At 41.7% G+C, this 26,430-nt stretch overlaps 1 protein-coding gene across 1 annotated transcript in view; it reads right to left on the reverse strand.

The window, feature by feature from the left end:
- Positions 1-517: 517 nt before the first annotated feature.
- LOC310632507 (protein HEG homolog 1-like) overlaps positions 518-26,430 on the reverse strand; it is a gene marked incomplete at its 5' end in the record, with an annotated part of 27,485 nt that continues 1,572 nt past the window's right edge. The window contains 14 exons of the mRNA XM_083349737.1: positions 518-1,779; positions 3,467-3,641; positions 3,875-3,962; positions 5,212-5,249; positions 6,062-6,104; positions 15,950-16,084; positions 17,310-17,470; positions 17,724-17,782; positions 18,022-18,116; positions 18,444-18,563; positions 20,024-21,376; positions 23,532-23,855; positions 25,083-25,136; positions 25,790-26,134. Coding sequence (XP_083205863.1) covers positions 1,630-1,779; positions 3,467-3,641; positions 3,875-3,962; positions 5,212-5,249; positions 6,062-6,104; positions 15,950-16,084; positions 17,310-17,470; positions 17,724-17,782; positions 18,022-18,116; positions 18,444-18,563; positions 20,024-21,376; positions 23,532-23,855; positions 25,083-25,136; positions 25,790-26,134 — 3,140 coding nt within the window. The 3' untranslated portion in view covers positions 518-1,629. The remainder of the gene's footprint in view (positions 1,780-3,466; positions 3,642-3,874; positions 3,963-5,211; positions 5,250-6,061; positions 6,105-15,949; positions 16,085-17,309; positions 17,471-17,723; positions 17,783-18,021; positions 18,117-18,443; positions 18,564-20,023; positions 21,377-23,531; positions 23,856-25,082; positions 25,137-25,789; positions 26,135-26,430) is intronic.

Raw genomic sequence — 26,430 nt, forward strand, 5'->3', positions numbered from 1 at the left:
ACCAAAGTTGAATTGATCACATGATCTTCTGTTCAATTTGCTCACATTCTGTACTCTTCCAATATAAATGAATAATCTGCACACCTGGTCCTTCGCCATTCATGAACTTTCATGATTAAGCTCAAGTTCCACTCAACCATACCTACCAACTTGCCACACCTTGACAAAGATCTCTTTTCAGAATAGCACTTGTTTAGAACAAATATTAAAGTTCCCCAACGGGTTTTTTTTTAAAAGATACATAAATAGATCAGGAAATGTTATAAAGAAGTCTATGAGCAATTAAGTCATATACAGTATGAGATTAAGCTGCCTTGCATTATTTCTGTTTGTACATTTTGTGCATTAGTACAAACTTTACATTGTGCAATGATGTAGGACATGGGTAGGCAACCTCGGCTCTTTTATGACTCACGGACTTCAACTCCCAGAATTCCTGAGTCAGCTATGCTGACTCAGGAATTCTGGGAGTTGAAGTCCGTGAGTCATAAAAGAGCCGAGGTTGCCTACTCCTGATGTAGGAGCGACTTTGCAGACCTGGAAAAACTTTGCCAGGATCTGGATAATATAATCTGTTAGAGAAGATTGTATCATATGCAGATGATCTACTATGCCCTCATTCCAAAGGTGCTTTTTCCAAAAAGCAATTGGACTTTCTTGGGTTTTTTTTCTTTGAAAATATTTCACTTCTCATCCAAGAAGCTTCTTCTTCGATAGAACGGAAGAAGCTTCTTGGATGAGAAGCAAAAGGGTTTTCAAAGAAAAAAACCAAGAAAGTCTAGTTGCCTTTTGGAAAAAGCAGATTTGGGACAAGTATGACCTGGGTAATTGAGAATCTCTATAGGCAGACCTACATCCTCATTACCTTTAGACATTAGAAAGGAAGAAAAAAATCCACAGAACATAACTAAACATAACTTTTTTGTATCTGGCCTGGAGTGCATAGGGAATAACGAAGGAGGGCAATGAGTAAAGTAGCACTGGTAGAAACCTAACCAAATAACAGGACAGATCAGGGGGGAATCTTTTTTTTCCTTTCTAGAGAGGGATAAAACCCCACCTTGGGTTCTGCATGAGGATCCCATATCTCTAGGCCACATTCCCGTACCCATCTCCACCACTAGGTGAGCAACATGCTGTACGTACCTCCTAGCAGACACCTGGCAACAGAGGAAGGGTTCATTCCATCACATTCCTTCAAGCCAGCTTTGCATAAAAAAAGTGGGCAACACAAACCTAGCACACTAGATACTATCTGTAAACACAACACACCCTAATGGCATCAGATTTAGCGTGTCATCCACAGTGTTTGTTAGTTTTGCTTTCACGACCTATTATTACGTTCACATTATGTGACACAATTAGTGGTGAGGACAATACACAGAATGAGCTTCTCCTTTGTCTTTCCCGACAACCAGACGCGTGGACTTGCTTTTCACACCTGCCCTCTTTTCACCGCTCAGCAAAAGCTGAAGATGGCTCCTTGCGTGCCGCTCCTTCCGAGTTTTTCCACAGGTTAAAGTCCCCCTTCTGTACACAGTTGTGACCGAGTTGTTTGATGACGGCATACTTGGGAACACACTGCATACAAAGGTCTCATTTGCCACCCAACTGCCTTTTCCACCCGCGTTAAAAATAATCTCTTCTTCTGCTGTCATCGCTAATGAAGGATGGGTTATATTGTCCAGGGTAGATACAGGAGTGTCGAGATCCTGGAAGACCTGTGTAGGGTGGATAGATTCCATTTCTTTCTAGTTCAGGATTCCTTAGATTAGTTGGCTGAAAGGAGAGAGATTTATATAGAAAAGAAGGAAAGAATAATTCAACACTTGTCAGTTTTTTAAATGGACAGAGCTAAATATTGCACAAATGGAAGTTTCTCTGGCAGGCACTTTTCCCTTCAAGCCTTTCCTTTTCTTTCAGCTTCGTATACTGCTAGAAACAGGGGATTATACCTCTTCGCCATTCTTCTATTGGAAGCCATTCAATAATAATGAACACTGCATTCCAACCCCATGGGATTTAAAAATTAATATACAGTAAATGGAAAACATTATAGTGTCCAAAACAAAAGAGGAAAGTGGTCAAAGGAACAGGACAAATACATGTATATAAAATCAATGCAACAATATTCTTTCCATTATTATCTAACTTAGATAAACATCTTTGGGAATCCAATAATGCAAAGGAAATACATTCCTGATTAATGATCAACAACTTGGCGACTAGTTGAAAAGTATTTTAAAATTTAAAAACCCAAAGAAAAGAATTCTAATAGATTTTAGGTGCAGGCGAAGCAGTGGATACCTACAACCTGCAATATAGGTAGTCCTCGCCTTACGACCAACAGTCGAGACCAAAATTTCCATTGCTGAGCAAGGCAAGTGAGTTCCCCCCCCCATTTTATGACTTTTTTTGCCATAGCTGTTAAGCAAATCATTCCAGTTGTTAAGTGACTCATGCAGTCATTAAGCGAATTTGACTTCCCTCATTGATTTTGCTTGTCAGAAGTCAGCTGGGAAATTTATAAATGGTGATCACATGAGAGTGCAACTGTTATAAACATACCCTAGTTGCCAAGTGCCCAAATGTTGGTCATGTGACCATGGGGATGCTGCAACAGTCTTAAGTGTGAATACCTGTCATAAGTCACTTTTTTCAGTTCTGTCATAACTTTGAATGGACACTAAATGAATGGTTGTAAGTTGAGGTCAACCTGTATTTGAACATTATTGAAGAAGCTATCATAGCTACCAATCCGAGTCTGTATGAAATACTGTAATACGGGTCATCGCATAACCTTCATTTTGTTCATTTCTCAGTGACTGCTGTATTTTCCTTTTATGTTAAACAATTGATAAGAGAATCCAGCTTTTTATTCTTATGAGTCTCTGAATTATTGCAAAATGCTGTTCTGTACCAGCCTGCTACCGACCCTGCAGAAAAGGCAGGGACAACCCCTTTACAAATGGCAAGAGGCTGGAATTACGCCTGCCAAATTTATAGCTACAAAAACAAACAAGACACGAACCAAGAAACCGGAGCTTTAAGAAACACGAACTATCCAAGCGGTTGCCTTCAGCAAACCAGCCCTCCCCACACATTCCCCTTATATAGAGTTCAGGGCGTGGCTTCTCTCTGCCTCCTTCCGAGAAGCCCCATTGCCTTCCTCTGTCTACTCCTAATTGACTGCCTCCTGCGTCGGGCGTCCTTGAACAGGGCCAGCTGTGGGTCATCTTCATCCACGCTGTCAGGCTCACACAGCTGGGTCTCCGTGGTGACCAAGTGGGAGGGGCCTGGCTGAGGGCTCTCATCAGCAAGATCTTCAACCCCCTCAGCAAGGTCTTCAACACCCCCCTCCTCCTCCTCTGAGTCATCCAACCCAACTGCCGAACCCACAGGCTGACCCTGAATCACAACAAATGCCTATCTTTCCCAGACATTTATTCAATGTAGGAATATATACCATATAGTAAACATCTGTCATCTGTAAGAGGTTTTTAGTACTCCCGTTCTCTTGCATTTCAATGGTTTCTCTGCTCCAGTCCTGAACACGAGGGTTTTTAGGATATTCCGCATACGGTGACATTTGGAAGTCTCCACTTTTGAAGATGAGTTTGCTTATATCATTTTTATTCTTTCTGAAAAGAAAAATACATTGATCTGCAAGCTAGTTGAAATTGTTTTCTGTCCACTTGGACCTTCCTGATGTTTGCAAAGCTAACTATTGTTTCAACATGCAAGCCAAATTGATCGATAAAGATATAATCGATAGGAACCTTTTCAAAAATTAAAAACTGTTTTTATTTCTTATTAATGTTATTTAAATAGTTTTTTAAAAAAAATCAAAGAATGAGACATTTATGGTACTTACTGGCAGCATGTGACTATAAGAGCTATTCCCATGATAAGCAGAAGTCCCCCTCCAGCTGCTGCAATCACGATGGTGATAAGCTGGTAGGCTAAAACAAAGAACAGACCATTTTAAGTGCCATTATTTTTTTTTTAGAATAATTAGCAATAAGTGGCTGTCAGTTTCCTGTTCTCTGCAAAATGTCCCTTAGCTGGAAACTCTGACCTATGTTGAAATCATGGAATGCGTATCTCCATCCAATGGCAGATTCAACCAACTCAGATCTTGGAGGAAACTGAACGAAAAACAGTTAGACTGAAAGACAATGCGCCCATAACAAACTAATTAAAATATTAGCTTATTATAATGTTGCCTTTGCAAACTTCATTTTCGGACAGTCCAAAAACTTTGGCTAGTTCAAAAGGCTGTAAGGCAATATAGTTTGGGAGTCACATTATTTCAAAACTCCTGCAAAGGCAGACATTCCATTTCTGATCTCAAGTAAATGTTTGGGTCTTGGTTTGGAAGATGAACCAGATTGTCAATCTATCTGAATCATCTAATTTAAGATAACCTTAAGGCTATTATTTTACTTAGGGAGAACTAAAGAAAGGATTTTGGAATGCTATTGGATCAGAATCCCATATTAAGTTCTATCATCTTTCTAGGCATCTGCTGAATTTCTTTTCTTTTTTAAATTGTGTGTTCAGTATTTTTCAGGATCCATCTCAGTGAAACATTTGGGAGCAGCAGCCATATCTTTCAACAAAGCATTTTGTCCAGCTTGAAGGGATTCTGCATCCATACATAAGCTCATTTTCTCCACCACACTGAAAGAATGGCACCAGTCCTCCAATCAGAAGTGGGTGCGAATTTTTGTGACCTTTTGCATAAGCCTTTCAGAAAATGGAAAAATCCACATCCCCGAGTCAGTTGGAGTCAGGTGGCATCCAAATTGAATGAGTAAAAAAGCAAATAAATAAATGCAGAAAGGAAGATAAAAGGTTATAAAGTAATAAATATATTATATTAAACATAATATAGTATATATTAAAATGTATTAACATATATTATATTAAACAGTAACCAAATTTGGAAGAATTGAAAATTTTGAATGCATATTCAATTTAATTATATTTTATATTGATAAATATATATAATGTCTGTTATATTTAAGTTATGTAGGTTAAGATACTTCTGTGGTAAATACTTTCTAAATTGATTGGTTTTATATAATTATAGGTGATTTATCACAGGTATGCTTATCAGTGATAAAGTACAATGGAAGGAAGTATTAAAATTAAGGAATGCAAATAAAACTAGATAAAATAAGTAAGAACATTGGACTAGATACATACGATTCCTGCAGTTGAATCCCCCCAATCCAAATGGACAACTGAAAAGAAAACAACGGAGACATAGTTTTAGTCTCTTATGTATGACTCCACATCCTCTTCAGCGTGAATCCATTCATCTACAATGGATTGGATGAATAGAGTAAAAAAGTAAAAAGGATCCCTCTCCTGTAAATTCTGACGCTAATACTCTGTCTCTTCCCATGAACTGATTCGTCTGTGGAGCCGTGGTGGTGCAGTGGTTAGAATGCAGTAATTCTGCCAACTGCCAGCAGTTTGATGCTGACCAGCTCAAGGCTGACTCAGCCTTCCATCCTTCCGAGGTCAGTAAAATGATTGTTGGGGAAAAACTTGCTGACTCTGTAAACCGCTTAGAGATGGCTGTGAAGTGGTATATAAGTCTAAGTGCTATTGCTATCTGAGACCCATCACCACCCTATGATCCTGGTTCATTCCTCTAAGAACAACAAACATTGTACGTATAATTTTTTTATTTATTTGTATCCCACCACTATTTCTACAAATAACTCAAGGTGATGAGCATATTCAACACATCCTCCTCCTCCTATTTTTCTCACAACAACAACCCTGTGAGGTATGCTGCGCTGAGAGGGAATGACTGGCCCAAGGTCACCCAAGTGGCTTTCATGGCTAAGGCAGGACTTGAACTCACAGTCTCTCACTTTCTAGCCTGGTCCTTAACCACTAGAACAAACTGGCAGAAGACCATCTCATTTCCTTCCTAACCCCTCCCTCCTCCATGCAATGGACTTAGGCAGCTAAGGACATCTGGACTTACATTCAATACAGTGTACTGAAAACAAGGGAAAGAACAGCTCCATATTTTTCCTACCTCACACAAGTGTCATTCTCAAGTTTATACCCATCTTCACATGCTAAAAATCAGAGAAAAAAAAGATGAATAAAATGCCAATGACCGAAAAATAGATAATTAAGATTCAAAGGAATTAGCTGTACAATATAAAAGGCTTGCTTTTTAAGAAGCCACAATACCTTGTACAATACTTTTTTTCAAAATCAGTTTCAAAGCAGATACGCTACGAGACAATAATTTTTTTATGAGTTCCATAGACTCAGTTGTGCCAATCTTTTAATTCCCAACAACGACACTCAGAAAATACAATGTTAAGGACTGTTTAAGGTCATTAAGGAGGTATTTTTTTATTTAAAAATAATATCTGTGTAAGTTCTTTAAGTCAATAAAATGTATTTAAACCAACTGACCAGTAGAGGTCAGTATTATTTCACAATACTGGTTGTGACTGAACACTCTGTATAGGAAAATACATTAAAAAGTCAACAACCTTATAGGTAGGAAATAAACATAGATAAAATATATAAATGGCTCCGACTCATATCTTTGCTTAGTCTTTCAATGGTGTCTTTCAATGTCAACTGAGATATAGGCACTTATCAGAATGACCAACATTTGAAAAAAAAATCTGGGATCCTGCACTATGGCAGACCTGAAATGAATTAATGAGGAGAGCAGCATCTACTCAGATAATTATTACAACATTCCCCAATTAAGCAGCTAGTACAGTATGACTATGTGATCCTTGGTGCTCTCTGAGCTTGGTTTTATTTTCTTGCAGATGTTTCAGTAACAGTGCACTGATGATGTTACCTAGTTTGGATAATGAAACAACTGCAGGAAAACAACCAAGCTCAGAGAGCACCAAGGACCCCACAGTTCAGCCCTGAGCTACAGATGTTCTGTTGGTACTATTTGACTAAAGCATATGCTTTTCAGTTCAATCCTTTTTTCTTCTGATCATTCCAAACACTGATGGTGAAATTGGATAATGAAATCTGTAGAAGCAAAAAAAAAACAAGCTCAAAGAGCACTCCACAATTCATTCCGTGATCTACAGATTATTCTCTTCTATTCGTACTGATGGCAAAATTCATTTAGTTCCTATAATAAGATATTCCCTTTGAGTCATTATCATTGATCCTTGCTTCTCCATACAGTAAAGTCATTCCTTGGAGAAATCCCCACAACCCACTGGAAGAGGAGACCCATGTTAGTGTATTGTAACAGACCAATTAAGAGGACTCTGGTAGCACCTTTCCCAACTAATAAATGTATCTAGCCTTTTTGCTACTTACAGCTACAAAGCTTGTGCTTTTTAATAAATATTTGCAAAATCATATCAGCAGCATGATGACCAAGTTGCCAGAATTATTCATTGGAAACTTTGCCAGAGGTTTCGATCTGAATGTAGTAAAAACTACTGGGACCATCAAGTTGAGAAGATTTTGGAAAATGAGTGGGTTAAGATCCTATTGGAATTTAAGATCCAAATACACTGGCATCTTGTTCATAACATGCCTGGTACAACAGTCATTGGAAAAAAGAAAATCTGGTTATTGATGCTGCTTTACTGGGTGATGCTAAGATTGAGGATTGGAAATTGGAGGAAAAATATGAAATACTAGGACTCACAGATCAAAGTTGAACACTTATAGAAAATGAAATATGTTGTTATACCCATTGTGATTAGAGCCTCAGAGGCCTCAATATTTAAAAGAACTACCTTGATATCTGGAAATATTGAATTTTTCAGATAATGAACACCCTGATTTTTTTAAAAGACAAAACAAAAAACCTTACTCTGCTTGGAACTGCCAATATTCTTAGACACGGCCTCAATAACTTTTTAGATCCTTAGTTAGGACTTGAATTATTAAGTTTCTACCAGTCTTAGTCTGTGAATCTAATTGTAGATTACTCTTATATAATATCCAAACTCAATTATAGTTTATTTAACAAATCATACTTACAAAAACCTGGCTTTGCTTGATTTGTATACCCAATCGAAACCTACTACATGGGAGCCAGCATGGGAGCTGGCTGGGGAATTCTGGGAGTTAAAGTCCACACATCTTAAAGTTACCAAGGTTGAGAAACAATGGTCTAGAATATTTATTTTAGACTGTATTTATGTGAGTAATCAAGGAGTTGTATAAAGTATTCTTGGAGCCCATAAAAAATATTTTCCCTAACTGTCAGAATCCATTTATATCACATTTCATAATTGTATAGGTAGAACAACGTGCTATTTCTGGGGATTCTGCATCTCTCCGAGGGGGGGGGAGAGGATGGTTACTAAAGCGATTTTCAAACAACAGGGAATGTTTTAACTGGGGAAGGGAGGGGGGCAGACAGGTCTGGATTGTATCTTCATTTACAACTGAAAAGGAAAGCAATAACCATAAAACCAAGGAGAGTTCCCTTTCCCATGGAAGGACCTGACACCTAGCAACTGACGACAGCCTGACCAAATGGATGAGGGGAGGGGCTGAAATGGGAATGGTTTATAGAGGATTGAAATGTAACTTTTGTCAGATTCCGTCTTGTATTCCCACAATCGATTCCATCCTAGTAAACATTTTCCTTTTGGACTAAACTTGCATCCAAGAGTTCTTATTTCCTAAGATGTGGATTGAGGTGGGTCCTGACAGTAGACGGAATCTGCTTTAAGAGTCAACCTGGAAGGGAAAACCTTACCGGGGGACTTTGCAACAAATACAATGTCTGGCGACGAAGCAAGAGAGGAGGGAAGCCCCATGGAGGGGGAGTCTTCCCCCCAAATGGAATCCCAGAGACAATGGGAAGCTGAAGCAGCATATTCCCCCGGGGAAGAAGCGGTGGAGCAGTACGACCGAAAACCCCGGTGGTCGATGGGCGTTGGAAGGAAAAGTGAGTGGGAAAAGGCTTCGGGAGAAACGACCCTGAGGCGTAGTAACCACCAACCGGAATGGAGGCAAGAGATGGAGAGTTCCCTGCACGCCAGCGAAGAGGAGCGGATCCTGGAAAAGGCCATTGATCTGATGAAAGCAACCCTGAGTTCACTGAGGGAGGAGAGAGCTGAAAATCGCAACCGAGGCAGCGCCTGGGGACGCAACTGGAAAGGTAACGGAGGGGATCCAACACCTGAAACCCCGGGGCCATCCAATGGAACAGGAATTGCTGCCTCAGCAGTACCCACCCCCCCCCCCCCAGAACCACAGATGGGGACCAGGATGAGGAGCGATACCGGCCACGGCGCAGACAACGCTCCAGCCAAAGACTCCCACCCCTGGAAGTCAAATTCAAGGGGGAGCCATCACGACTGGGATTTTTCCTAACCCAAGTCCTCAGCTACATGGAAGAGTATGGACGGGACATCCCCAGTGACAAAACACGCATCCGAATTGTGCAATCTGCCCTGGACGGGACGGCTGCAGACTGGGTGGTGAACTTGCATGACTCCAACGCCCCAGAACTCAACGACTTCAACCGATTCATGTCATCTTTGAGGCAACGGTTCGAGGATCCTTTGGCTGACCGTAAGGCCCGGGAGAGAATCAAAACGGTGAGGCAGGGCAGGCGAGCAGTGGCTGATTATACCCAAGAATTCCGAGCCATTGCCAGCAAGCTGAACTGGCCAGAAGACATCCTCCTTAGCCACTTCAAAGACGGTCTGAACTACGACCTGTATGATGCTTGCCTGCCTCGAGGAGACCCACCCCACCTCGACGACTGGTACATCCTGGTGGAGGAAGTGGAAATAGACCTACTGAAGAGACACCGCAGAGGAAAACCATGGGGCCGCCTGCCACCCGAGCAAACACGCGAGGGGGAAAAACCACCAGCCACAGCCAAAAAATCAACAAGTTGCTTCAACTGCGGGAGAGAGGGCCACCGTGCTGCAGAATGTCATTCAAAAGCCCCCCCACGAAAACCAGAGGCATCATCCTCCAAGAAGCCGGGGAAGCCCCAAGGCAACACAAAAGAATCTTCCATGAAGGGGACAGAGGCTGTAGAGTCCACAATTCCTGCCAGGAACTGGGACTGGACTCTGGCCTGCACCGCAGGGACAGTGGACAACTCGGAAGACAGCTCAGAGGGAGAACCATTGGTAAGTGGACCCCTTCCACCCATACTTAAGACAGTGACTATATTAGCTTCCCCTATGCCTGAGGCAGCCAAAATAAAAGCTCTGATAGACTCTGGGTGCATCCGCTGCCTTATCAGCCCAACGCTGGTGGAGAGATTGAGCATCCCAGTGAGGAGGCTAAAACAACCAATCTCTTTTAGTCAATTAGATGGGACAATAGCAGGGGGAGGACCAGCCACCCTAGCCACTTTACCAATCCACCTATCACTGGGGCCCCATGAGGAGGACATAACGTTTATAGTGGCCCCAGGCATGGAATGCCCAATGATCCTAGGACTGGAATGGCTGAAGAAATGGAACCCCGGGATAAACTGGAGGACAGCAGAACTCAATTTCCCAAAGGGGGGGGCAGAAGAACTTAGACTCCAAAAGCACCCCCCCAACCCAGAGGGAGGAGACAGCAGCAGTGGGGAAAGAGAAGGGATTACCAGAGATACCGGAGGAATACAGGGACCTGGCTGAGGTTTTCAGTGAGGAAAGAGCAGATGAGCTTCCCCCCCACTGCCCCACAGACTGCACCATAGAATTCAAACCTGGGGCAAAACTCCCAAAACCCAGGATGTATGCCATGAGCCCAAGGGAAATGGCAGAAATGGAGAGATTCATAAAGAAAAACTTAGAAAGAGGATTTATTGAGCCTGCCAAACCCAAAGTGGCCGCCCCGGTTCTGTTCAGAGAGAAGAAGGATGGGTCCTTTCGTTTGGTTGTGGACTATAGAAATTTGAACACAATTAGTGAATGTAATCTGTACCCCCTTCCCCTAATGAAGGATATGTTATCCCACCTATCGAAAGGAAAGATTTTTACCAAACTAGACCTGAGGGAAGCATACTACCGTATTAGGATTAAGGAAGGAGACGAATGGAAGACTGCATTCAACTGCCCAATGGGGTGCTATCAATTCAAAGTATTGCCATTCGGACTGCAAGGGGCCCCCGCAGTCTTTATGCAATTAATTAATGACGTGCTGAGAGAGCACCTATATAAGGGGGTCCTGGTTTACCTCGATGACATCCTTATCTTCACAGAAACCAAAGAGGAACATATCAAACTAGTCAGAGCAGTCCTGAAGAAGTTGCGAGCTACCCACTTATATGCTAAATTATCGAAGTGTGAATTCCATCAGGAAAAAATCGACTACCTGGGATATCGCATATCTCCAGAGGGCATCGAAATGGACCCTGAGAAGGTCAGGGCAGTACTAGAGTGGGCACCCCCCCGCACACGGAAGCAATTGCAAAGTTTCCTGGGGTTTGCAAACTTCTACCGCCAATTCATCCCCGCATTTGGCCAAATAGCCATGCCCCTCACAAATTTGTTGAAAACGAAGGGGGGGTCACCCGTGAAACCCAGCCAGCCTCTGAAATGGTCAATGGAATGTCAAGCAGCATTTGAGAGGCTAAAGAGACTTTTTTCTGCTGAACCTGTCCTAAAACACCCAGATCCCGACAAACCTTTTGTAATACAGGCAGATGCGAGTGATGTAGCGGTAGGAGCAGTACTATTACAAGAAAATGATGGGGGGACATTGCAACCATGCACATACACATCCAGAAAACTCACAGAAACAGAACAACGCTGGCCAATATGGGAAAAAGAGGCATTCTCGTTGAGGTGGGCATTACTAACATGGCGCCAATTTTTAGAAGGAAATAAAATACCTTTCCAGGTCTGGACAGACCACAAAAATTTGGAAGCACTAAAAACGCCCAGGAAGCTCACTCCTAAGCAAGCCCGCTGATCCCAACATTTTCACCGATTCAATTTCACTCTCAAACACTTACCGGGGGGAAAGAACTTCCTGGCAGATGCATTATCCCGCATGCCCCAATATAACAGCACAAGAGTTACTGACTTTAAACCACTTGTACTGGAACAACAACTGGCAGCACCAGTCACCACCAGGGCACAAGAAAAAATGAAGCCGAAGGTAGATAGCCAAACTGGAATAGAATTCAGGAAATCTTTGGAAAGTGATGAATGGTTCCAGAAAAATAAACATGTGTGCACAATTAAAGATGGACTGCCGTGGGTGGGGGAGAAGCTATATATACCTGCCACACAGAGAATCAATTTCATGCAACTGTGCCATGATACAAAATCAGCAGGACACTTTGGCTTTGTAAAAACCTTAAAAGGTAAAGGTAAAGGTTCCCCCGCACATGCGTGCTAGTCGTTTCCGACTCTAGGGGCCCGGTGCTCATCTCCGTTTCAAAGCCGAAGAGCCAGCGCTTGTCCGAGGACGTCTCCGTGGTCATGTGGCCGGCATGACTAGACGCCTTACACTTAACTAAAAGGCAATTTTGGTGGCCATCTATGAAAAAGGACATAGAAAGCTATGTGGGTAGCTGTCAAATTTGCGCGATGGCCAAAAGACTGCAAGGGAAACCGCCAGGTCTGTTACAACTGGTGGCAAACCCCTCAGCCCCATGGAAAGAAATAGCCATGGATTTTATCGTGGAACTGCCAGAAAGTAATGGAAACACCGTAGTCTGGACTGTCACAGATCTGTTCTCTAAGCAAGTACATTTCATACCTTGCCAAAAAATCCCGACTGCAAAAGCATTAGCAAAACTTTTTGTACAGCATATTTACAGATTGCACGGGGTACCACAACGCATCATATCTGACAGAGGGGTGCAATTTACGTCGGCATTTTGGAAAGAATTTTTATCCCTCTTAGGAACCACCCAAGGACTGTCATCTAGTCACCATCCTCAGACAGACGGAGCTTCGGAAAGACTTAATAATATACTTGAACAATATCTGAGATGCTATATTAATTTTCAGCAGTCCGACTGGACGGACCTACTGCCTTTTGCAGAAGTAGCATATAATAATGCAGTCCACTCAAGCACAGGTTACACTCCTTTTCAAGTAGCTACAGGCCAGAGTTTCAACCCAATACCAGAACTAACCCCAAAAGAACCGGTTATCCCTGATCTGAAGGAATGGATTGCTCAATTACAAAATACATGGCCAATCGTTAGGAAAGCGTTGGAAGATGCCAGAAAAGCATACAAGACACAGGCAGACAAAAAAAGAACCGATCCCACACCATTTAGGGTAGGAGAGATGGTATATTTATCCACAAAATACCTGAAATCACTCCAACCCTGTAAAAAACTAGGACCAAAATATATTGGACCCTTTCCAATTAAAAGAATCATAAACCCAGTAACAGTTGAATTAGAACTACCCAAAACTCTTAGACGAATACACCCAACCTTCCACTTCAGTCTATTAAAGAGAGAACAACAATCACCACTACGAGAAAAAATCCCACCACCACCACCCCCCATCATGGTGGAAGGAGAACAACATTTTGAAGTGAAAGAAATCTTAGATTCCAGAAAACACCATGGAACGATACAATATTTAGTGGCATGGAAACACCTCCCCTCCTCAGAAAATGAGTGGGTTAACAAACTCCATGTTAAAGCACCTAAGTTGCTTAAGAGGTTTCATACAGAATATACAAACAAACCAGGCTAACATTTATATGTTTTCTTTCCCCACAGATGGACTCATCTTTTTTCTGAAAGGAGAGCCGAATGTCAGAATCCATTTATATCACATTTCATAATTGTATAGGTAGAACAACGTGCTATTTCTGGGGATTCTGCCATCTTTCCGGGGGGGGGGGAAGAGGATGGTTACTAAAGCGATTTTCAAACAACAGGGAATGTTTTAACTGGGGAAGGGAGGGGGACAGACAGGTCTGGATTGTATCTTCATTTACAACTGAAAAGGAAAGCAATAACCATAAAACCAAGGAGAGTTCCCTTTCCCATGGAAGGACCTGACACCTAGCAACTGACGACAGCCTGACCAAATGGATGAGGGGAGGGGCTGAAATGGGAATGGTTTATAGAGGATTGAAATGTAACTTTTGTCAGATTCCGTCTTGTATTCCCACAATCGATTCCATCCTAGTAAACATTTTCCTTTTGGACTAAACTTCGTAGCTTTGGAGTAGGGTACCATCAGTATGCTGATGACACCCAGCTTTTCATCTCAACTCCAAACAACATCAGTGATGCCCTCGACGTGATGTCCCGCTGCCTGAAAGCGGTCCGGGAATGGATGGGGAGGAACAGGCTTCAACTGAACCCGGACAAGACTTAATGGCTGTACGTACCGGCAAGCCAGGATATTCAGAACGTCCCATCCCTTAACATCGGGGACAAGTTACTACCCCCTGTTGATAGGGCCCGCAACCTGGGTGTCCTCCTAGACTCGCAGCTCTCCCTGGAAGATCACATAGGAGCTGTGACCAAGGGGGCCTTCTCCCGGGTTCGACTAGTTCGCCAACTACGGCCTTATCTGGACCTGGATGCCTTACGTACAGTCACCCATGCCCTTGTGACCTCTCGCCTAGACTACTGTAACGCTCTCTACATGGGGCTGCCCTTGAGATCCACTCGGAAGCTTCAACTGGTGCAAAGTGCAGCGGCACGGACACTCTTGGGAGCCTCCCGATACTCCCATATCATACCTCTCCTCCGTACGCTGCACTGGCTTCCGGTTGCCTTCCGTGTGAAATTCAAGGTGCTAACAATGACATACAAAGCCCTACATGGCATGGGTCCGGACTACCTACGGGAGCACCTTCTGCCAATGTCAGCACCCCACCGTCCTGTGCGCTCCCACAGAGAGGGCCTCCTCAGGGTGCCACCGCTCAAGGAATGTCGGCTGGTGGCCCCCAGGGGGAGGGCATTCTCAGTGGGTGCGCCAGCCCTCTGGAACTGCTTGCCAACCGAAATCCGGATGGCCCCCGACCTCCGCACCTTCCGGCGCGACTTAAAAACCTTCCTGTTCCAGCAGTCCGGCCTGGCCTGATAGCTTTAATTGGGGTCCCAGTTTGTTTTTACTATTGTTTTTTATTGTTCAATCTGTATACCTACCTTACTCTGTACACCGCCCCGAGTCCCTCGGGAGAAGGGCGGTTTATAAAAACAAACAAATAAATAAATAAATAAATAAACTTGCATCCAAGAGTTCTTATTTCCTAAGATCCGATTTCATTGCAGTATCTCACAGCTATGCATTTTTCTGATTTTCTGTTTTTTGTTTGAAATTGAGATTAATAGAAGAGATTGCTATGGCTACAATTGCAAATTTAAAAAAATCGAGTCACATTGCTGAAGTCTAGATAACATTTGAAAATGTATCTGTATTATTGTTTAGTCAGCATGAAATTAAATGCCCCTGAAGATGCACAGAAGGTAAAATTTTGTTTTGCAGCAAATGGAACTCATTCTGATAGAACCTCCAGTAAATGGCATTGGCTCCAGTTGTGGATTATTCACTTTGGGGGACGAAAACAATTCATACTTTTCAAACAACATAAAGGATCCACTGAAAGAGCTGAGCATAAAGATCAATTGACTTTTTTACTTCCCTAGAAAATTAGACAAAACAAAGGCAGAAACAACTGCACAATGTAATTTCTAAAAAAATAATTTTCATTACAGGCATAGCAGACTCCTCCCTGGACTGCTCCCTTTTATTTTATTTATTTTTCTGGCTGTGCAAAAAGATAATACTATTGCTTCACAAAGAGCGGGCAGAAGACATTATCCCCAGTATCTCCACTCTAGTTAAATAAAAGACTGAGAAACTCAGTAAGCACTTAATACTTATTCAGAGAGCAGAGTTCCTTAGCATGCGTAGAAAGGCAAGGAATTGTGTTGATCTGCATAAAATCCTTTGAACTGGAACCAAAAGATTAAAGAGCAATCTCAGCCACCTAACTGTGTAAAGCACAATACCTCTGCATGAATGATCCAGCTTGTTATATTTGAAGTATCCAGGTTTGCACTGGCAAACGGCAATGCCATCCAAGTCTACACACACAGAAGTCTCTTTGTCACATTCCGGATCTTTATGTTTACATAGACCACCAACTAAAAAGAGAGAAAGGGTGGGGGGGGGAACATTTGCAGTGTTATAATTTGCTTGGAAAGAGGGGAAAAAGCATCTTTACTGGATTTTTGCTTTGCGATTACAACTTTTACTTGATTCTATACCTAGCTTCCCTTTTAAGATGTCATTGTAAAAGACCAAGCAAAATTATGCTCGTTCATCTCTCAAAGAAGAAAAATAAAACTCATCTTGTTTTCTTTCAAGATATACCGATAAAGCCAAAATCACAGCTGGGAGGGCATAATTTTTGATATCCCCAAATGTCTTCTTGTCTTTATCTAAACTGTACGTAACTAAGAGTCCCATCCAAAGAAAAACAACTATAACCAGGGCTTTTTTTCTCATAGAACGCTCAGAACAGCCTTCTGGCACCCTTTTTTTTTTTGCAAAAAAAAAAAAAAAGCTCCCTCTATTGGCTTTCCTAAGCCTATTGCAGGGCTAGGCAATCTTGGCTCTTTTTTATGACTCGTGGACTTCAACTCCCAGAAATCCTGAGCCAGCCATGCTGAGGGGAAAGGGAGAGGTTTCCAAGCTGAGCCATGCTGGCTCAGGAATTCTGGGAGTTGAAGTCCTTGAGTCATAAAAGAGCCAAGGTTGCCTACCCCAGCACTAGAGGAGGACATTAAAATTAAAAACTTACGCTAAAGCTTTACATCTTACCTTGGCAATTTTCTACATTGGTATTTCGGGTTTTTATTTTTCTGACATGTATTTTCTCTCCCATGTCTTTCATGAGGTGCCAAGCAGACTATAATCCTTTTCATAAAGAATCTCAACTGCAATTGTGTGATTACAGTAGTGCTTTAACAGACTGCGGATCTCCACCAACAGATTAACACCCTTGAAAAATCTAACTAATCTCCATGTCTTTGTAACTGCTATATTTTTTGGTTTTTCTAAATGTATCCTCCCTGTTATTTGGTTCCCATCACTGTGCTCAGGTCATTTTAACAAGTTCAAACATTGAATCTCTGGGATGAAAAGCCTCACATACAATGACAACAACTTTTCCCTGTATAGAGTACTTTTTAAAATGAGACAAATTACACAGACAAATTACAGCTTTGCATTCCAGCCCCTAGAAGTTTTGAGACATCTCCAGCTTCAACCAAGACAGCTACGAAGAAAATGTTTTCTTTGTTGTAAATAAAATTGCTTCAAAACCCCTTTTCATTTTCTTTTTTTTAAAAACTCTGTCATACTTACCTCTATAGAGCTGGGTCAGGTTAGAGATGAGCTGGCAGGGCAGGGTGGGAGCTTTGCAGGCTCGGATCCGGCTTTGCACTGTGCCGATTACTTCAGAAAAGGTGATATTGGAAGCCATGGAAAAGGTGCTCAGTATGGATATTTGAACACCACCTTCCTGCCTGAAGAGAGAGAGAGAGCGATTTAAAGTTATCTCCTCTTCCTCCAATTGTGGAAGGGTAACCTAGAAAATTTTGAATTAGATCATTGGAAATGTTGTCTACAGAAAAAGAAGTGTCCCACTCTTGGGAAGACCTTCTTGAGTATATATTAAAAAGCCATCTAAACAGCAGCCACTCATCAAGACACATCAAGAAGGAGGGGAGAAAGAGATCGGATCTTACGCCAGTTCTTTCACTGTGGTATGCTCCTTACCTTGAGGCTTTAACCGTTGAAGTGTAATAACCAGGAAATGTTGAAAGGGATTCGTTCAGCTGAAAACAAGAAAAAAAAAGAAGTTCAATGAAGAATTTTAAGCTTGGCAACTGTGCCTTGAACCTGGGACTCATTCAGGACACAATACAGCCAAGCAACTGCCAATGGCATTAAGTTGCCTTCTTATAGCTTGTCCATTTCTTCCTTTTCTCTCTGAGGCCTGAAACCATCAGGAGGTTTTACTAAAATTTCCACAAGTGGCCTCACAAGATATTTAAAGGAAAATTAGTGTACTTACCAGGTTTATGATAACTCCTTCAATTTGATGTAGCTCTGAATATGTCCCTCCAGTTGTATTAAACATTAGTGGAAAGTGACCGACAAATGTCCTTACTGAAGATGAGAGGAACATGTTGTTAGATATTACTAAGACTAGATCCCATAACTGTAACGTTAATGTAATAATCCTTCCCAAAGGTCATAAGTTAGGCTTAGATCTGAAGTTCAAAGTCAGCTGTACTGCCAAGAAGTCTCCTGACTATTATATAATCAAATTGACAATATCAGAAGTGTAATATATAAGACAATGTAATACCACTTACAGTGACAAATTAAGATCACTAATCAGCAAAATGAAGTTAAATGTATTTCTGGCAGGAAAAAATATTTTACAATTACAATATTTTAGCTATTATTATTATTATGCTCCTTGGCTCTTACCCAAATTGCATTTTCCTTTTCCCATCTGATAGCCCAGGGAACAAATGCATTGGAATGAACCTTGCACATTAGTGCATGTAGCCATCGGTGGACAAGGATTAGACAGGCATTCATCGACATCTGAAACAGAAGAGAGAAAAAGGGGTAAAATGGTCATTGTAGAATTGTAGAATGGTTTTTGTAGAATAACCATCCAATAGATGATCCAATAGAAAGCAGTTGATCCAGGGTGAACAGAAACAAATGAATTATGATAAAGTGATTGAGTGGACCATACATACACTCATACAAATGTTGATGAGATCACTGAATTTCTGTGACATAATCTAAGGGATTTGAATTGGGCAGAACCTAATGAGATACACTGTAGGTTACTTACCTTGGAACTAGCAAAAGGTCAGCTGAAGATTCAGCCTTCTCCCAGCTCCAGATGGAAAAGAAAGCTTTAGAGGGATTAATCACTTGAGCAAAAAAAAGTTTATGCCAATAGGCTTGAGCAGATAAAATGAAATGTGATGTAATTTACAGAAGAACAGGGTTAGGCCTGCTTGCTGGTTTGTACAATTATCAAATTATCAAATCATTTTCTTGCTGGTTATAGCACTACTTTCCACTTCTCAGATACTGGGATACCTCAAGTTGTGCCTGGTATTGTACACATTTATTGTCTGGAAGATAGCCTGTGACAGCTGGTAATAATATGGGCCACTTGGTGTTAAAGACAAAGCTTCTCTTCTCAAACAATTAACTTAAAATAGATCTCAAGTACTCAAAATTGTGATTTCAGATTACATGGTGATTACATGAATTTTGTAATGGTGACTGCCTATTGCAAATATTTATTTTGAGACTTGAGCATTTATGCAACAAAATTATTTTCAGGAATGGTAGATAATAAAAAATAAAAAAAAAATTAAAAAGGAGCTCCTGTGGATTTTACTCTGCTAGTTGTTGCTGACATAGTCGATAGTGCTCATTTCCGTTTCAAGGCCAATGAGCCAGCGTTGTCCGAAGACGTTTCCACAGTCATAGAGCCAGTATGATGTCACAGAGTGCTGTTACTTTCCCACTGTAATGGTACCTATTTATCTAGTTGCATTTGCAAACTGCTAGGTTGGCAGGAGCTGAGGCAAGCACAGGAGCTCACTCCGCTGTGCTACGCTCAGATCTCGAACCTGGGCTATTGGCTTTCCAACAAGCCCAGCTTTTTAACTGCTGAGCCACTGTGCTGCCCTATGGTAGATAATATACTCTGAGATTTCTTTTCACCTTTTTTGACTTAAATTGCATATGCCTCTGTGATTACAGAAAAGAGTCAGCATTTCTACCATTACTTAGTAATATGTTTAAGGGTTTCTTTGCATATTTGCTGCTATTTGCTTTTAAGAAACTGACCTACAAATAATTATTTTTGGTCTGGTCTTTTCATAGCTTTTCCTTCCCCATTCTGATCTCCATGAAATTCAAATACTTTTTGTAATCTATTCAAAATACTCCCATTCCAGGATGCAATTATCTACCGCAAGTTAAATTCATTTTTTCAGGCCAATGTTGTTACCAACATTTGCAAACAAAATTACCTTTTCCATAGAGAGTTGGAGATATCTTTGAGCTTCCTAGATTCACAGTTGTGGTTGGTCTGGAAGGAACCAGTGAAGCAGGAAAAGACTGAACAGTGGTTTTGTGAGAAGTTAAGGTGTAGGGAGAAGAGGTAATAACAATCCCGGGCACTTTGGTTTTCACAGTAGTTGTACTGCTCTTTTCCATCATTTTTGTGGGAATTCCAGTGGAAGATATTTTAGTAGGAGAGGGAAATGGAACCGTTTGAAGTTTTGTAGTGAGCAAATAATTCATGGTTGATGCTGAAGTAGGCAGTCTTCCAGGTGTGTATGTTATTTCTGTAGTTTTTTTGCCCATGGTTACTGTTGATGAAGGGAAAGTATCCTTTTGAGGGATTGTATGCAACAGTACAGCCGTAGTTGCTTTTGCTGGCTCAGAAGTAGTGGTCATTTCCTGGAAATATGGTGAAGAGGTAGTTGTAATGGGTTCATTCTCAATACTGATTCCCGGGAGAGTAAGTGTCTGTCCCTTTGTTTCCTCTTGGGAAGTGCTTCTTGGAGAAGAACGGTTGGCAGGCTGCTCAGTAATTTCAGTCAGAAGAGAAGTCCCAGTTGCCCTCAGAACAGTGTTGTTCGCCAATGCATACACCGTTGTTGGGTGGCTGTATTCACCATGGGAACTTCCTGTTGTGCGTAGTTCTGCTCCAGTTGTTCCTTCAGGCTCAGTCATAGAAACACTGGTTTCAAGACTTTCACTGGGCTCTAACAACGATGGTGTTGGAGAAAGTGAAGGCAGCACAGAAGGAAAGAAAGGCAATGTGGGTGGTTCTGTGGATGAGAACATGGGTGAAAACGTCATTAGAGATGTGGGTGGAGATGATGATGATAATGGTAACGGGAAAGCGGAAAAAGAGGATGGGACAGAAGACTTGGCTGAGAAAAACAAAGTGGATGGGTGAACTGGTGGAAGTGAATCCTGCTCTGACAGCCTTGTAGAGGAAGATGAAAATGACAAGCTGCCAGTAGATGCAGATTCTGATTCTGAGTAATACTGAGCTGTGTCTGGTTCACTCACTGTAGAAGAATACTCTGGTGTTTTCAGGGAATGGACTGCCAAGGGTTCTGTTGAGTTTTCAGAAAAATCCATGTCACTTGGAAAGAAAGACTGAACTGCCTCGGAAGCGCTGGATATTTCCACAGAGTAAGTCGAACTTCCTGAGGAGTCAGCTGATGTGCTGTTGTTTGGAAGAGACAGCAATGTCCTTTCTCCACCCTTGGCAAAGGTAGTTAATATGTATGTGCTGTCAGTATGAGAAACAGAGGTCTGTTTCCCAAAGTCAGTGCTACTCATTGGTTGATATTCTGTTCCAGTGTCTGAAAAAGAAACAAATCGTGATTAACTATTGAGATAAACTTCCTATTCATAAGGTAAAAATGAAAGAAGTGATGGCTTAAGGTACAGTTCAAAATGAATTCCACAATGCTGGAACTTCTACTTCCTGGTTTACTGGCTCAAAGTATTCCAAAGAAGGAAAGGATGAGCTTATTACACTGCCTGCTTTCTTTGTCAGGTCCTTTGTCTCACTATCTTCTTAGGTAGGGACTTCTGAGATCTGTATGTTTTGTGTATGTTTTGTGAGTCACCTGAAAACACGGATAGCAAGGATAAGCTAGGACATGGCTAGACTTTACTATTCCATATTATGTGAAATGTCAAGGTATTCACACTGATCATCATCGGTCTTTGTATAATGGCTTTACCATGGCACGCTCTCCTTCTGAATCCTGTCATACCTTCTGAGACTCAAGTCAATGCTTTCCAACTCTATTACAATAAAGGTAAAGGTAAAGGTTCCCCCGCACATGCGTGCTAGTCGTTTCCCACTCTAGGGGCCGGTGCTCATCTCCGTTTCAAAGCCGAAGAGCCAGCGCTTGTCTGAGGACGTCTCCGTGGTCATGTGGCCGGCATGACTAGACGCCAAAGGTGCACGGAACGCTGTTACCTTCCCACCAGAGTGGTCCCTATTTTTCTACTTGCATTTTTACGTGCTTTCAAACTGCTAGGTTGGCAGAATCTGGGACGAGTAACAGGCGCTCACTCTGTTACGCGGCACTCGGGATTCGACCCACCAAACTGCCGACCTTCTGATCGACAAGCTCAGCGTCCTAACCCACTGAGCCACCGCGTCCCTACAATAAATAAGACTAATAATGTATAAGTAGAAGCAGAACGACTATAACCAAAGAAGGCAAAGATAATAACCAAAAGTAATAGGTGCCTTGGGTGCAATTCCAAAACATTTCGAGTAGCACTTACACACTATCAGCATTGACAAAATCACACTGATCAGTTGCAAAAGGCAGCTTGACTTGGAAGAGACTTGGAACAGCTTCTTACATCCTGTGACAATGCCTTTAACACCGTCAAACAACAATATCTGCCTATCCCGGGTCCTTGGGAGAAGGACTCAATAGGTGAACCAAAATGCCAAATCCAGTCTAAACATCTGTCTGACTCTACAACAGCCATAACAGTAGAATGCTACAAAGTAGTCTGCCTTCCAGAATACTACTATAGGTGAAAATTCTGGGACTTAAGGCATCTATGGAAAAATGGATTGTGGAAGCTGTATTTCTTGGACTAGCTGTGGCTGGTCAAAGTCTCAGATAGCACCCTCCAGCTGCTTTGACCCATTTCCTAAAGAAAAGAAACCAGGAGCTCAGCTTGGAACCTTATGCATACAAAACATGTCCTAAGAACCTATGGATTACCCCATAAAGAAAAGGCCCTTTCCTTCCAGTTACATAAAGGAGTCCAAGCCAAGGAAAATAATACTGTATACTATTTTAGAATGAACTGTCTGTATTCTTCTTGGTGCCGAAAAATTCAGGAACTACACAGTTAGCCAAAAGATTAATGCATTATTAGTAAGACCCCAGCTTAATACTGAATTATTAAGACCCTAGCTTCAGTTATTTAAAAAAAATATCCTGTGAGAGAGCAATAGCAAACCATTTCCATATTATTGGCAAGAAAATAAGATGATGTCATCAGGAGTCAGGTTTGACTCAAAAGCATCTTTACTTTAAAAGCTTTGGCATATCTGTTAAGAAAAAAAGTCTTATTGCACTTTTTTTCATTATAATCAACCAAAGACATAGTTCATAATTTAATCCATCGGTCAATTGGCCATCTTTATTTTACTGTAGAGAATTCAAGATCAAGAGAATTCACAAACTAGAACATATATAAACATTAAATATTAGGTGCATAACCAACATGGAACTCAGTGCCTATTATGCCCATCAACTACTAATGGAATAATACAAAGAACACTTAATGCTACTTGATCTGAAAGTTTAAAAAAACACATCAGTATATTCAAGCAATCAGTGCTTTACTGATTCACTTTTAGATCCATCAAATAAAATATTCTCCAAGAAAAGCACAATTCATTTACATATTAGGAAAAAAAACCAGAAAGGAATTGGCTTTGATGCTGGTAAAAGAATATAAAAGAAAACTAACCTGAAAGTTCACTTTTGGAGGAAGAATAGGTTGATGAACTGTGAATCTGGAAGGCCTCAGTTGAAGATGGAGAGATATCCAAATCTTTTGGAGATAAATCTGTCATTCTAGTGTATGTCTTGGAAGAGGAAGGTTTTGATCTTGTGCTGTCAAAATTTTCCATATGTGATGAGACGCTTTCAGTCTCTTCCATCACTGTAGCGTTAATTGTAGGTTGGGTAGTTTGCTCTTCACCTTCACTGAATGGAGCTGAACTATCAGTGCTGATCGTGCGAGAATGCAAAACTCTTGGCCCACTAGTTGAATTATCATGCCTTCCAATACCTGAAATAGTAATTTGGACACATACATTTAAAATGGCAGATAGTTCGGTATCAGAAGTTGTCTTATTTATAATATTAAGCATATTAAGAATTAGAAATGTAGCCTTGTATTTTGAAATAGTGTAAAGTACCGTATTGAAAGTAATTATTTTTTATTGGCTCAGAATATACTGTACTTGGATTGCCCTTTAGATCAGGGGTCCCCAACCCCCAGTCCGTGGACCTGTACCGGACTGCAGCATGCCAGCAACTGGTCCTCACAAACAAGCAAAGCCCCATCCGCGAGATGCAGGCAGCCCTCCGATCCGCCGAAAACCTCTCTCCACAGAACCGGTCCCTGGTATCCAAAAGGTTGAGGACCTCTGCTTTAGATCATACACATTTACATACCCATTTATATATGCTGAATGTTTTGTATCGATTGTGAGTGACACATGGACACTAACTTCACAGTTGATACAAAAGCTATGAGTGGCGCAAAGAACAATGGAAAGATACATGCTTGGCATTACAAGACAAGATAGAAAGACCTGCACATGGATTAGAGAACAAATTAAAGTATCCGATATCATCAGGAGAGTAAAAGAATTGGCATGGAAATGGGCTGGTCACACAGCAAGAAGAACTGATGGCAGATGGACCCAGGCAATCATAGAGTGGATCCCACTTGATAAAAAGCGTCCACGAAAGAGACCTAAAACAAGATGGACCGATGACATCAGCAAGTATTGTGGGCCTAACTGGCAAAAGAAAACTCAGGACTGGATAGTTGGTGTAATGTATAATAGTTAAAAGTGCATTTGACAGTTGCAGTTTGACAGCGCAGGTTTGACAGTTCCCTCTGACAGCTGCGAGTTGACAGCTCCACATGCGGTTACCGCTGACAGCTACGAGTTGACAGCTCCACATGCGGTTACTGCTGATTGGTTAAGAACACAAGCGGCGGGAGAATCCTCAGCCGGGGATTGGGCGAAGGCTCGCTGGCTTCAGTATAAAAGGGGTTTTAAAATGCGCTGTCCGCATTCCTGAGGGATAAATAAACCTGTTCTAATCGACCGAATCTTCTGTCCTTTATGACCGGGAACCCGCGCAAGACACTACATCTGGCGACGAGGGTGGTACTGTTTCACAGAACAGATAACTGAGCGAAGTCACGAGCTGACTGTCACGGAGCTGAAGTCACTGGGGAAACTCGGCAGCAGAAACTCCGTGGCTGTGAATCCCCTACCTCCTACATCACCTTCAGCCAGGGAATGTACAGCAGACAATTCCCTGAGACACTCTGCCAGGACAAGAAGGCCACCAGCATACTTGAAAGACTATGTCTGGTCTGGGGGGCAAGAGTCCGACTAAAAACACCTGTCACAAACTCTGTACAACAAAAGAATTCTGTAGATAGTTACTTGTTTAATTGTGGGGGGAGAAGGGTGTAATGTATAATAGTTAAAAGTGCATTTGACAGTTGCGGTTTGACAGTGCAGGTTTGACAGTTCCCTCTGACAGCTGCGAGTTGACAGCTCTACATGCGGTTACCGCTGACAGCTACGAGTTGACAGCTCCACATGCAGTTACCGCTGATTGGTTAAGAACACAAGCGGCGGGAGAATCCTTGGCTGGGGATTGGGCGAAGGCTCGCCGCCTTCAGTATAAAAGGGGTTTTAAAACGCACTGTCTGCGTTCCTGAGGGATAAATAAACCTGTTCTAATCGACCGAATCTGCTGTCCTTTATGACCGGGAACCCGCGCAAGACACTACAGTTGGAAACATGCGGAAGAGGCCCTCATCCTGCAGTGGACAAGGACTAAAATGTTGATGATGATGTATGTTGTATGTGCATATACACATATTTACCATGTTGGGCATACACCATACAAACCATATTGATTACAGTGTGTATTTTTTTTTCTTTGCTCTTTGCCATAAAGCAAACTTACTCGCTGAATCATTTGGTGAGAAGGATGTAGGAACTCCAGAGGAATAGTCCAGTGAATACTCAGTAGAAGCCCCAAAAGTTTGCACTTCACTTAGTGAAACATTATGTGTTTCTGTTTCAGGCTCTGAAGACGAGGTCAAGCTTTCTTCCGAAGATTTGGAAGTTTGGGAACGGTAAGGGTTGCTATCTGCTGCATCATCAGACGTGCTGTTATCCGGCAGGGATCTTAAAGTCCTTTCTGCCCCATGTACAAATGTGCTTGATAGATAGGCGCTGTCTGTTGAAGCCATAGAAAATCTTCTTCCCGCCTCTGATCCCTTAATGGTTTGAAAACGGTCCGTAGAGCCTTAAATAAGATTAAGAATTCAGATTTCATAAGCATCACTTGTGCAATGTGTTCCAACACTGCCAGTCAAATTAAGGGTCATAATAAAAGAACTGACTCTCAACAATTTTTAGTTAATTCAACACAGCATGATTGTCCTCTGTCCAGAGAGACATGCTGTGAATTAAACTTCTAGGCATAATCCCTGTATCCTTGTTATATAGACTTTGATTTTTTTTTAAAAAAATCTGTTTTTATTGTGACTTTGTGCTAATCTTACTACAGCTTGTTAGAAAAGGTGAGGTTCAGTTCATCTG

This window comes from Vipera ursinii (genome assembly GCF_947247035.1).
Source record: "Vipera ursinii genome assembly, chromosome: 1".
Classification (NCBI taxonomy): domain Eukaryota; kingdom Metazoa; phylum Chordata; class Lepidosauria; order Squamata; family Viperidae; genus Vipera; species Vipera ursinii.